A 14272-nucleotide genomic window follows, 5' to 3' on the forward strand; every position below is an offset into this window, starting at 1 on the left:
AATCCACAAGCAACCAACAAAGTGGTAACAAAACGTCTGGTTAAAGTCATCAATGCCCTAGGTGGCCTTTTTATATAAGCCTTGTCCATTTTATCACATCAAAAAGTTTGTTTTTCTACGTTAGCAAAGTTTATTGAATCTTTTCCTCCCTCGAACGAACAAAAAAAACGATAATGAAGTTGAAAATTAAAGTTAAGAATTACAATCATGATTTTTTATAATTACAGGACTTTTTACTGTATGAAAACCAAGCAGGAGATCTGTACTGCCATGGATAAATTATGCCCCTTCAAACCAAAATATTTATTTATAATACATGGAATAGAGCTTCTCTTCCTATTGCTTCGAATGTAACCATCAGTGTGCAGAAATGAATTTAATCTTTTTTGTAAGAAAATTCCTTTCTTCACTAGATCGGACCCCCTGGAGTTTCCCTTGAATTAGATAGTTGAGATAAAAGGTAATAAAGTTTCAATCACCAGCACATAGAATATCATGATCCATATACAATTATTTTTGGACAAAATATTTAAAGAAACTGCGCAACTCACATGGAAAGTGGTGCCAAACCGTTTAGTCACAGTCACAGAGCTCTTTGTTTGTTTTATTTAACACACTTAAAGCATCAAAATTTACTGATAAATATGTCAATCAGCTCATTCATATTTGACTCATTTTAAAATTACTATATGATTGTTTAGAAAAAAGATCTCCTGTACATCTTATTGTAAATATTGTAACATTTTAGATGCCCCTGGAATTTTATTTTTAAACATATAATACCATTGACAATTTTAAGAATTCTAGGCAATTGTCAAGAAAATCCGATTTATGGGATCCGAGATGTTTATCAAAAAGTAATAAAGATATAATATTATTCTAAAATACTATAATCTTTTCTTCATCAAATAATTAAAGATATATAGATTTTGAAAACTATTATTTATAACTTCTTGTATTTTTAAAACACTGAGCAAAAAACTTAAAAAATGTTCTTAAAATTAAATGCCGAACACATAAAACATGTACAAATAAGAGTCTACTAATTGCTATATATCAATTGCATATAGCTGTATAAACACATTCCTTTGCCCTCTAGTTGGATATGGTTAGCTATATTGAAACAAAATATTTGCATTGAAACCTCTTAACTTTAAATATTTCCATATGAATACTGGGATGTTACACTGTGGAACACAGATTTGGTTTGATACCCAATATTCCACAGTTCGATATTGCTTGAAATAAAATAGTAATCTAGCTATAGAAATTACACTTTATGATTTTGGTTATTTACGATTTTCAAAATAATTTGTAGTTATTTCGTACCTAGTAATATTTACACTATTTCTGTTAGAAAATAAAAGTACATACATCTTATTTTAATAATTATAGAACAGAAATACGAAATAAGAATATATATCATTAAGTCAGACTTAATCAACTAAAAGTATGTACCATTTTTAGAAAACAATAATTCGTTCTGCAGCAGTTTCAATTTGTATAAAGTAATTATATTCAAATTCTATTACATATTATTGGTATGCACTAGATAATATCCAAAGCATTTTCGATTTCCTTAATGACATTTTTATATGGTTGTATTACATAGCTTTATGGGCTATGCTGCTGTTCAAATATGCTAGAAATAATAAAACGTGTTCCCATTATTGTAATAGAATACTTGTTTTTAGTGTTATATTCGATTATTATTCGAACTTGAAAAAAAAAAAAAACTTTACTCAATTCTTTAAATTGTTAAAAATTAGTCAAATTGTCTAGCCATATTATTTCAAAGACTTGAATAAACTCATATAAATAAAACTTGAAATATTTGATTATATAAAGAATGGGGGCCCAAAACTTCCAGTTGGATTTAATTGGGATTATATTCCCGTTATTTTTAATTACTAGGTTTCAATACGCAGCAAAACGACAGGTGAAACAAAAAATAAACAAGTTTTGGTTTTTTTGCATGTCTGTAAATCTAAAAATGTGGTAAGAACAACAAACCAGGCATCGCATGTGCAATCTCTTACTTACCGGTATAAGTATTGAGAAGGCAGTATAGATCATTTTCAGCAGCATCCAGACTGCCTATATCATCCAGAAGTCCATTAAAGCCCCATACAGCCAAGAAGAACCCAAACTTCTTCAGCAACAATATGACTGACTCCTTGTCTGTCTCGGTGTGGCCCCACAAGCCCTGACCCCAACCCCTTGGACTTATAATTTAGAATGTCTTAAAGAATAGTGTCTGTCGTACCTAAACTCTAAGTTTAGGTTCGAACTAAGATGCCATCATGGCAGCGTGGTACGTGGCCTTCATCTTCAAAAGCTCCCAATCTGTTCAAAGACGTGTCAAGGCTGTTATTGTTTGTGAATGAGGAAATATTGAACATAAAATGTAGCTAAACTTAGTTTTTAAACATACACAAATTTGTTTTGAGTTGTTTTTTCTTGATTTCATAAAAATAACATTTTTATTAATTTAATTATGTTTCTTCAAGTTTAGGCTCATCCCTCAGTATTAATCTCATTGCAAAATTGAAATGTTATAAAAAAGAAAAATGTTTTCAAATGTTATGCAGCTGAGATGTTGATAACCTTCCATAGCAACATAAATCAACTTAATTTTTGCTTTGTTGTAATTTTTCATATTTTGAAGGGGAAAAAATATTAACATTACCTACATTTTTTAATAAGTGACTGACTGTCTTAAAGTTAAAGCAGTCAAAACGGCTTTATTGATGATCTTAAACATAATCAATTCAATAAATTATGTATTTCATGCCCTGATGGTTGTTTTTTGGATAGTCCATTAAATTTTATTGACAAATATCGCCACTATTCTCATGACTACCTTTTACATTCTCTCTAAACTTTGACTGTCAAAAGGGAAAGGAAAAATTTGAAAAAAATATATGGTAGCTAATATTCTCTATTTCCTTGTTAGGAACTTAAATGAAATGATATAAATTCTAATCAAAGGCCCTTGCTTGATATACATAAATATAAAAATTCATATCCTATGTCATATTTTTTGAGTTTCTTTAAATAATTCAAATGTCAAATTAATGAAAACAACTGAAAGAAAAATACACTCTAGAATGTTTATTTCAAAAAGTGAGTCGTGTGTAAAGATTGACAAATAAGTTAACAAAAATTTGCTATTAATATAGCTATAAATATTGCTTTTTTTGATCTTTTCCCCAATTAAATGGACGATAGAAGCGATATTAAAGCTAAATGCTTAAGAAATAAATTCATAATAATAGTACTCCATATCTTGTGAAAATTGAGCAGGAGGTTTATTTGTGAAGACAAGTGTATTACGATAGATTCGTAAAGGCCTTTCAAACTAAGACGTAGACTTATCATACATGGAATTTTTGCTGGAAAAATAAACGACTGCTCATTTTTGTTTGGATAGTACTATCTGTCTTAGAAAATTGACTTAAACAGAGTTAAAGGCGTACTTCATACTAAAAAAATACAACTCGAAAATTTTGAACTAAATCCAACACTACATGCTATAAATACAAGCATGTAAAAGAAACGTGTTCTTCATCAATTATAGAAATCATTAGCTGGGCATGACTTGCAGAATGTACTACATCACTCATAATAATTATTATATATGATTATTATTATGCATACATTTATATTTTAAAAATGACTTTTTAAGCTCATTATAAATCATCACATGAAAAGACTTGATGAAAATAATAATTTTATAATCTTTCCAATTTGTGGGAAAGTGTTAATTATCTTCTTTCATAATAAAAAAAATATGAACATGTTTTAATATAAGATTAATTAATGTAGTAATTTATTAATGAAATTAAGTTTTGGCACATTCAAGCTGAGTAAAATCGTTTTTTTGACAGAGAATGTTCTTCACGCAGAGGTAGTAATCAGAATGATTAAGAAAATGATTGGGTTTTTCTAAATATGATTATTTATTTTCAAATATGTACAATGTGCATTCATTTAATTCAAATGCTTTCTCCTGGACTTCACATACAATACATTTACTATAAGATGCGTTCATACAATGCTCATAAAACTTCAGATATTTAGTCTTTATGCGTGTAAAGGAGTTAAAGTAGGATATTTAAACTGTCGCGTAGTTAAATGATTTAAATCTGAAAGAGGGGATTGACGAATTTGAATAATAAACTCTACAGTTTTAATTATGTGAAAGAATTGAACGTCATAGCTCAAAAGACAACGCGTTTCCGATAAATTATCTTCTTGAGCTCGATGTGAGTGGGTTTGCCTCTCGATTTTTTTCTCGAGAAGGAAAATTAATTAATAAACCTACATATAGGGACAGTTGGAGTAATTGTAATACTATAATGCTTACTTATAATTAATTGGTAGAAATCAATTTGATCAATTAAAGGAACATTTAAAAAAAGTATGCCCAGGAAAATATACCAAACTTATTCAAAAAGACAACCCGGAGTATTGATGATTTTGGCAAAAAAAATTGTTATCATTTTATATACGGCTCAGGCAATTTTCTTCGCAAAGTTTGTCACATGCTAACCTAATATGATGCATGTGATTGTTCTTGATGATTCTGAAATCGTCTTGTTAACTATTCCTTGCACGAAAAAATGGAGGGATCAGATATGGTGAAGAAAGTTTCCGGATGTTCTGGTCCAAAAGTGTTTTTATATATACTTTTAAAGCAAAATGAACAGGTGCCCTGTACTATTAAAAGCTAACATATTGGTTTGACAAGACTTAACGTACCCTTGGCAGTATACTTACCTTCACATACTCCAAATATACCTCATGATTTTTATGACATACGGGATCTTATATTTGTAGAGCATCATGACTCCATTTATTAACCTTTCAGATTCGATATCGCTTCTCTCGTTCAATTGTTGGAGGAAAAGATTGAACAATATTTGTTTACATTGAAATAACGCATCTTTCTTTTAATCTCAAATAAAGCGTCAGTTTATATACTAGTAGTGATATTGGAAAAATAAGTATGATGGATAAAATATGACGTGTCAGTATGTAAAAATAAAATAAACTGAAAAGAAACTTGGTATCACTGACAATTTGAAGAATTTTTGAGAGGAGAACAGCTTGTCTGTCATGAAATTATTTAATATCAGTTGAAGCAGCACTGAGAGGATTGGAATAAACAAAAGCAATGGTACCAGAAGGAATTACTCCTATATCGATTCTAAATTCTACTCTGAGTCCACAGCTATAACTCCCCGCCAAGAAAACCTTTATTGTTACTCTCCGATTTTCATAAGCACGAGGACTAGTTTTTACCTGATACTTATATGTTTACTCCTTTTCAAGAAATAAATAATAATGATAGCAGCTTTGAAGGATAAAAAATATATACTGATTGCCAACTAGAAATTGCCACTCCTAAAATATCTTATACAACTCTTGCTCAAAGTGGCACATTATATTTGCTTCCTCCATCACATATGAACATCAAAATAGAGGAAGAATATAATAATTAATCCCTATTCCATTGTAGGTTGTATATCGCTCACACAATAACAGATGACGCATAATTGTGCCTCTTATTATATGTTATTCGAATCCTTACTCCTAGTTACTCTTTTTTGGCTTGCTAAAGAAGTTGTATTGTAACAAAGAATTTGTATTTAGAAATTATGTCATGTTTTTATCTTTGTATTTAAAATATCTCTCTACTTTTCAGATCCTCCCATTGTCAAAATCAAATTGGGTGCTTCACTCATTGCAGATGACATTCGTCAGGGTGTGGACGTTTATTTTAAATGTATCATTAAGGCTAATCCTCCTCCAAAGACGAAAATAGTAACATGGCTTCACAATGTAAGTTTTTTGTTTTCTCTGTTTACCCCTTATAAAACACTGTCCCCCGTTTAGTTACTGTTGAACTTATAATAAACTTTAAACAAATGTTCATCGCTTCATAGTCATGGAAAAGCTCACATTATTTTATCTTAATTTTTGATAATTGTATTTCTCGTTAAGTAAATAAAAATGTGTAAATTGACGAAATTATATCCTTTGCAACAAAAGTATGTTATACCGAACAAGCGTTGCCACAATATCAATTGTATTATTATTTCTAAAATGTCAGAAACACATTTTGAATAAAAATATAAAACATAAAAGGGTAATTGAAGGGCGTGTATAAAACCTGTCCTAGATACCAGGAGTGGCTTCTTTCTGGTTTGTAATCTAAGTAAATAGGGCTTTTATTTTCTGAAACTGTGGTTATTATTATTTAATGATTACAGACAGAACATCTAATTAATAAGTAATAACTAATGCGTTTCCTCATGAAAAACGAAGAGTAACAATATGTTTTTTGAATTCGAGTAATCAGTAGTGATGTAAATTTTGTGTATTTTTGTAGCTGGTTTTTTTTCTTTATTTTTAAAACTCGTAATATGATCGAAAAATGACCTTTCTTTTACTTAACTGTTGTCATGACTATTTAAATCATGAGTAGTGAACTTCTTCTCCTACAATATGGAACATTTGTTTGTGCTATAAAAGACGGAAATTTAATCTACGGTGTATGTTGCAGAGTTATAATTGGAAACACTTGTTGGACTGGGAGTAGAATTGAAGATTAAACTTGGAGTAACTTTTCCAAGTATGAATGTTTATTTTTTTCTACCACCTCTTACCTTGTCACAGCTGATTGTAGCAGATCTAATTAAAAGTCATGCCAGCTAAGCTGCTCTCCTTCAAAACATTCTTCAAATTATCAGAGTTACCATGTTAAATTTCGATTAACAAAATGCACAAGATTTTTATGACTAGTAATTAGTCCTTGTTAGACTCGTAGTAGAATTTTAGAATAGATATCATAATAATTCTTTCATATATGTTTTTGTTATAAACAGAGTAGGATTTGTGTTTATTCCCATCCTGTAACAGCTGCTTGCAGCTGATATAATAAAACGTCATAATAGCTTAACTGATTTTCTTCCAAACATTCTTTCTTCAAATTGAGGTAGTGGGAGATGAGACACTGGTTCAGGAATTTGTTGACTTTTTTGAAGAGAGAAAATTTTATTTATTGTTTTCAATAAAAGACAATAAATTTTGTTTATGGAGGGGCATGTTCATATTTTGAGGAGTTTTAGTCAACACAGTTCAATCTTGGTATTAAGTATTGACACGACAATTAAAAATATCAATTGTAAATACGCCAGTGTTTCTGTACCACAATAGTAACAAAGTACTTAGCAACATTACATTATACATATTTTGTGAAGAATGTCTCTCTATATTGTTTTTATTGCCCCGTGTAGAAATGTATGAAAGACAAATTGACAGTTTCTTAATTCCCTCCTTTTTTAACATTTGTATATCATCTGAGGAAATACTGTTCCACAAAATTAATCCTTTTTTTAAATATATAACTATGGTTTTTAATAAAACAAGAATACTCTATAAATGGACTGCACAATATTTTTTTATACCTACTAAAAGCTATTTTTAACATACTTTTAGTAGAATAATTATGATATGAAGTACATAATTTAATTAAACAAATGTCTATTAGAATATACTCATATTTATCCATTTATTATTTAATATCAGAAATATTATTGAATTAATAATTGATTGGCGAAAAACTAATTTTATATTTTTGGCGATATTTAAATAGTTTCTTTGAGACTTTATGATAATATAATTTAAGCCGAAAATGCCTTGTTTGATAACAGTTTTCCAAAGATAATCCAACTTCATCATGACTTCTTGTAGAAGCCCTTGAACCTATTGAAAAATAAATCCGACAACTAATTTTCCCAGGTATCTATTAAGGCCAAATTTGTGCCCCCAAGCGCATTGTACATAGGCAGGAACAGATGTTAGTCACTTTGTACTAGATCTGAACTGTAGGAGGGATGCATAAAAACTTCCCATTGTCGTTCCCGGGGATCAAGGCGCGAAATCCGTTCCCCAATTATGGTCACTTGTATTGATCATCAGCTTCAAACTGTCGTATTGTTCGCAGTCAAGAGGAGAATTGACAGTAAAAAATTGCTCTGACCACTCTTATGCAACATTAACCGAAAAATTATTAGCCCTGTAAATATTTCAATTTTTCTTGGTCGCTTTCAGGTATGAAAAATGTAAAATGCATTTCATGATTGAGACCTCCATCCTCGATGCAACATAATTCACGACTGAACCAACATAGCTTAATAGTGTCCAAAACGAGTTTCTAGCATATAACTACAACTTTTCAACACTTTATTTTATGATCCGATGTGACCAATAATCAAAAAAGATATACTTTGTTTAAAAAAGGGCGGGAAATACGAAGTTACTATTTCCCCACCCAAATATATTTACTTTAATTTATAAAAACATTCCCTAAATGTTTATTCAATTCAATTCTCTATTTCGTTTCAAAACTATCATTGCGTAATACATAATAACAAGATTTTTTTAATATCTAATAGGTATATTAAGAGAAAAAAGAGTGCAAACTCTTTGTAAATTGTGCAGAAAACCCCCAAAATATTAAATGTATGTTATTACATGATAAACATTTAAACGATTATAATAATTACATCATTTAAATTTTGTAAAATTTTTGTTACTATTCATATATTTTGCAATCGTAAATATTAATCAAAATGCTTAAAATTACTTGTTTGAAGATAGGGCATCAAGTATAAAATACATCCTTACTTTAAAACAATAGCGATAGTATGACTTTAATTTTCAACAAGATAAAATTTGTTTTTCTTACGTTATAAACATTACATTTTTATCTTTCATAAAAAATTTCAATTAAATATAAATTATTTTATGCTATATATATGGGAATCAGATTACTGTCTATCCGTTTTTCTACACCTACGTATATTATATAAAATTTTAGCTACAATATTACATTTTTGTAGCTATCATGGTTACATGCCTGAGTTGTCCCATGGAAAAAGGAAGGATCCAAGCATGCAATAAGACACACAAACGAACGACTTTTATTCAAAACAGCTAATTAAATTTATTAAACTTCGAGTAAAAATTGCTAAATATACGAATACATCTTAAAAAAGCCATTATCAATATGAATAAAGAATTGCATTAGTCTTATTTTATGTTTCAGGAGCATACTGAAAAGTGTGGGTAATAAAAAATGCAGATTCAGAGGGAAAATAATAATTATATAAACATCGAGGTGCACCATATCCCAGTTCATTAACGGAGAGCTAACGAAAAATATAATATTTTAATAATAAAAATACATATATTACTTAAAATATCTTTCTAAATACTTCAGCCATCCCATTTAGGTTAACGTTAACATATTATTCAATAAAAATCAACTTTACCTTACAATTCAATACGAAATAATATGACTTTTAACAGTCAAAAATAACACACAAAGCTTGTTAATGTTAATAATCATTTATTTGCAAAAAAGTAAAAAAGTTATTTATAAAAGAAAAAGTTATATGTCTTGAGTTTGTCTTCTTCTTTTTCAAATTTTAAAGGGCGAGATTAAATAAAACTTTTATTCTATCAAAGATTAGAATTTTCTTTCAACAGTTTTTTTTTTACTTTCTTTCCGTTTTTATGACAAATGTTGTTGGCCCTTATGTAAGAAATGTATGTGGTAAAGTAAAAAAAAAGTTAAAATTAAAATTGGATAAATAGTTGAGCATATTTTAGAAGTGGAAATAAAAAGAGAATGGGGAAAATGTATTTAATTAACAAATATGTATTTAAATTCAATTTGAATACTTTTTAACAAATTTTTATTTAATCTTTTTTTTTTATTTCAATGTGGTTCTCCTAAGAATCATATATACACTTTTTGAGAGCCGTATTTATAGTATATATACATTTTACAGAAGTTTTTTTTCTAAATCATAGGCGTTTAACCTACTGCAAAATATTTGAATTAGAAAGCTCCAACAACGGATAAAAATATATATTTCAACAATCATATTAATGCTTAACACAAGCATAATACCTATTCAAAGTATTTTGTGCTGTTGGAAGTATACTTATTGATATCCACCTAATGGAATTAGGAAAATTTCCCTGAGCGAAAATTGGCTGAAGGAGGAAAATTGTCCAATGAGAAAAATTTCCAGATGGAGAAGCCATAAAATTCTCAATTTTTTTAACTAAAGAATCTTTTCGAAAAATCAAATATTGGGCAATTTCAAATATTTTATTCATAGTTGTTGTTTTTTTTTATAGTTTATTTTTTCTTTTCAATCGAATGTTATTCAAAAGGCAAAAAAATAATTCAATTAAAAGCTCAATATTATAAATTTAAATTTAGCCTTTTAATTATAAAAGTTCAAAGCTAATACATATTCAAAAATGTAAATTGTGTTAAAAACAAGACTTCGCTAATTTCCGGCACTTTCAAGAGTTTCATAGCTTTAGTTATAAATAATTTCTTATGCTCAATGTTAACTTCAAATTAGCTTTATAGGGATAATATTCCATTTCGGTCATTTTTATTTGGGTAATTTTCCTTTCGGAGCAATTTAGTCAATTTAGCTTCAGTCAATTTTCATTCAGGCAATATTTCGTCTACTTTCGTTAATACACAGAGCAAAAAAACAGAAAAATAGCGTTTTGGATACTAATTCTATAATGTATTGATGCTGATGTTTGCTTCATTGATAAATAAGGACAACTATACATGCAAATTCAAAAGACTTGACCTGATGACTCTATAAAATAAACTTACTATAACAGATCAAATTACGCTCTAAATAATTTTAAAAATATATACATATATTAACCTATAATCTCCACCCTGGATTCCCAACAACCTATTTGTTTATCAGGTCAACTAAAAAGTTCAAAAGTTAATATAGTAAAACAGATTAATTTGTCAAAATTCGATATATATATACAATGTTGTTACCTTCGAAAGTGATCCAACGATTATAGCCCTGATACAATTTTCCGAAAATTTTTTTTTGTACAATTTCTCTTAAGTCTAAAAATAGGATTCAGTTTCAGCGATTACATTTGATTTATTTCAACAAATGCTACAATTGATCTGCAAAAGCTCTGTGAAGTATCATCGACATAAATGTGCTCTCTACCTCCATTTTAAATTTCGATTTATGCCTACTAAATGTTTGCTAGGTATAATTTATCATAATTGTTAAGATTTATTTTTAAGAAAATTTGTGTTAAAAAAATATCTTTTAAAAATAGACATACGGCTGTTAGAAAACTATATTCGTAATCTAAAGGTGAGACACAGTAGAAAAGTTTTTGCTTGCTAAAAAGTTAAAAATAATAAATTGTAAAGAAAAGAGCTCTAGGGAGTGTTTGAAGATGGGTCCTTAAAAACTATGGTTTAATTAAAAGGTTATTAGAACTTCATTGTAAAAAAAAGTTGCAATGGTATTGTTTAAAGATAGACCCTTAAAAACTTTTTTTTGACAAAATTCATTGAACACATGCATTTATGCTTTTTAAACAATATGTTTGTCGTCTGTGGAACGGACAAAGACAAAAAATCCTTGCTTTCTTAAAGGTTATTTTAAAATAAATTTTAATATTAACATAACTTAATTTGTCAAACAAGGGAAGAAAAGTTGACTAAAAAAAACTTATGTGTAAAGTGTATCATTTTTTCTCCCTTTTTAATAAGGAAATAAAAAGAAATGCAACAACTTCTAAAAAACACGAAACAAAACAGAAAAATATTTGCGGTGAAGCCCATAACTACCTTTATGCATGTACATATTCCTTTTAATTAAAGAAAGGAAACTGTTGAAATACATATTACACAGGATAAACGCTCTATAATACCTAAATGTGTCTTTGTTGTAATTCTTATCACTAGGGTTGTAAATTCTTAGTATTTTACAGCGTGCAAGTGTTTATGTTGTTGTAAACATGAGCATTTTTTTATTTAGTTGGTATCATTATTTCTTAAATAATGAGTAGATAATATATAAATGAAGTGCAACCACAAGTTGGTGAGGTCATGAGTAGAAACGCAAATTGAGTGCGTAATTAAACCTGATTTTTTGTTGTTTTTTTAGTTCGCAACCTTAATTTTATTTTCCTTACTACTATCATATTATTATTTAATTGCTGGGGAGTGAACTTCTATTTTTCTACAAGCAAGAAATTTATACGAAACTGGATTAAACATTGAGGTGGCCCCATAAGAGAAGGAGAGTAACCTTGATGATTTGTTGAGGAATTATAATTTTATATTCTCGTTGAATTCAGAGTAGTATTAAATATCAAGATGGGGCTCATTCGTATAAATGTCAGCTGCTTGTAGATGATCTAATGAAGTGCATTGACAGATAAGTTACTCTTCTCCAAAACACTTTTTTAAATTGTAAGGATTATCATCTTGATTTTTTTTTTTTAACATGCTCAAATTGATTCTGCTGATTAGCATCACGACTCATTAGGGTGGAGCTTATTTTTTAAAATCTAAAAAATTTTATTTTTATGAAATATAAGGTTTTTTGTCTCTTTGACATTATTGACCTTATATAACAGTATATAGTATATAGATATTCTTTGCTTAGTTTAAACTTTTTGAAAATATTTAGAGGTAGCTCATAGACCCTTTCCTCTATTTATTTTATTTTAATTTTTGGGTAGCTTTCTTTTTAAGATATTTAAAAAACTTAGAATTTACAACCCTACAAATAAGACACACTTTTGTTTTCCCATTAAAAGGATAAATTTTAGACAAAAAATTATTTTAAATGCTTCAAGATCCACCTCTACATTATGAATTAATAACTAGGTATATATACAACATAGATGAAAGAGAAATATGATGATTATATTGATGGATATTTTATATTATATTAAATTTGTATAAATTTGTATATATATTTTTTCTTCTTATTTGACCCTAATTTTTTTATATTTTGATAACATAAAAGCTTATTATATTAATTATTTACACAAGCACTTTGCAAAAACCATTCTTAAAAAGAGGGTGAAAAAAGCAATTTGGTAAGGAGAGACTGTCAAAAACAAAAAAAAAAGTTAATGTGTAACGTTAAATATTATTTTTATAAAGTCATTCTTATTCTAGTAAAAGAAGTATTATTTAGGTAGGAGCCATTTAATAGAAGGTTCAAAAACTACAATTTTTCTACACAGTTTTCATGAACCATATAGATGTCTGATTCTCTAAATTTTGGTTGATAAACTTATGTCAATATATGCTATCCAGACAACAGTACCAACACTCCTTCAAATCCTCGAAGCACTTCTCGGTATAGCCTTGAGCTCTTCCAGCGATACAGTCTTTATCTCCTTGCACGTTGCAAATCTCCGCCCTTTCATAACTCTCTTCCCTTTTGGGAACAAGAAAAAGTCACATGGGTCCAAATTATCAATTAGCAGAGGCATGATTGTTGTGTTGTTTTTGGCCAAAAATTTCAATGATTATTTCGGTCAAAAATAAGTAGTTTGGGAAAAAATATATCGGACACTCGTATCATATCCAAAATATCCGAAAAAAAATATCGCAGAAGCCAACCGATATGACAATATCATCAGCATTTTGTCTGATAGTGTTTCGACGGTTTCAAAAACAATTTTTTTCACTGCTTCAACATTGCCATCTGTTGTTGACGTGCTTGGCCGTCCAGAGTGAGGATCGTCATTGGAATCTTCCTAGTCATCAGATAAAAGTATATACCACTGCTTAATAGTTTTTTTTTTTTACACAACAGTAGTACTGTATGCGACTATCAACATTACAAGGTTTTTGGAGTACTTAATTACATTTTTTTACACCTGCAAATTCTTTAATACATGTTTTTAATAGGAAAAAATCGCAGAGCACTTAAAATATTTCTAACTGTTATGCCTTTCACAAACAAACTAAAAATATTATATAGCTGAAACAACAAAGATATGTGCTTTGGAAATGTTTTAACATTAAAACATAAATGTGCCTTCAAAATTGAAAAAATCGTCAGATTGGACACACCTCGTAGATTAGAGTATCACAATTAGTACAGAATCAATTCTTTTAAAGCAATCTACGTATAAGGAGTTGCATTGCTGTTGTAATTAAATAAAATTACATTTATCAATCAATGTTTTTTCTCCCTACAAAAACAAGAATCCAAACTTTTTTCTTTACAAAGTAAGATTTGTATGTAGGTATACCTATAAAGTTTTTTTCCATGTGTATTTTTATAATGCATTAAGACTTATAATGATAGATAATACCCATTGATGATTATATAGTTGTTTTTTTCCCTTTTGATTGTATATTATAATTCTT

General features: G+C 28.7%; 1 protein-coding gene across 2 annotated transcripts in view; it reads left to right on the forward strand.

The window, feature by feature from the left end:
* The window catches only part of LOC121132586 (neural cell adhesion molecule 2), a 287177-nt gene that overhangs the window by 181205 nt on the left and 91700 nt on the right, over positions 1-14272 (forward strand). For both annotated transcript variants that reach the window (XM_040728015.2, XM_040728016.2), the window contains exon 6: positions 5711-5847. In XM_040728015.2, coding sequence (XP_040583949.2) covers positions 5711-5847 — 137 coding nt within the window. The remainder of the gene's footprint in view (positions 1-5710; positions 5848-14272) is intronic.

The sequence above is a fragment of the Lepeophtheirus salmonis genome, chromosome 2 (genome assembly GCF_016086655.4).
Source record: "Lepeophtheirus salmonis chromosome 2, UVic_Lsal_1.4, whole genome shotgun sequence".
Taxonomy (NCBI): domain Eukaryota; kingdom Metazoa; phylum Arthropoda; class Copepoda; order Siphonostomatoida; family Caligidae; genus Lepeophtheirus; species Lepeophtheirus salmonis.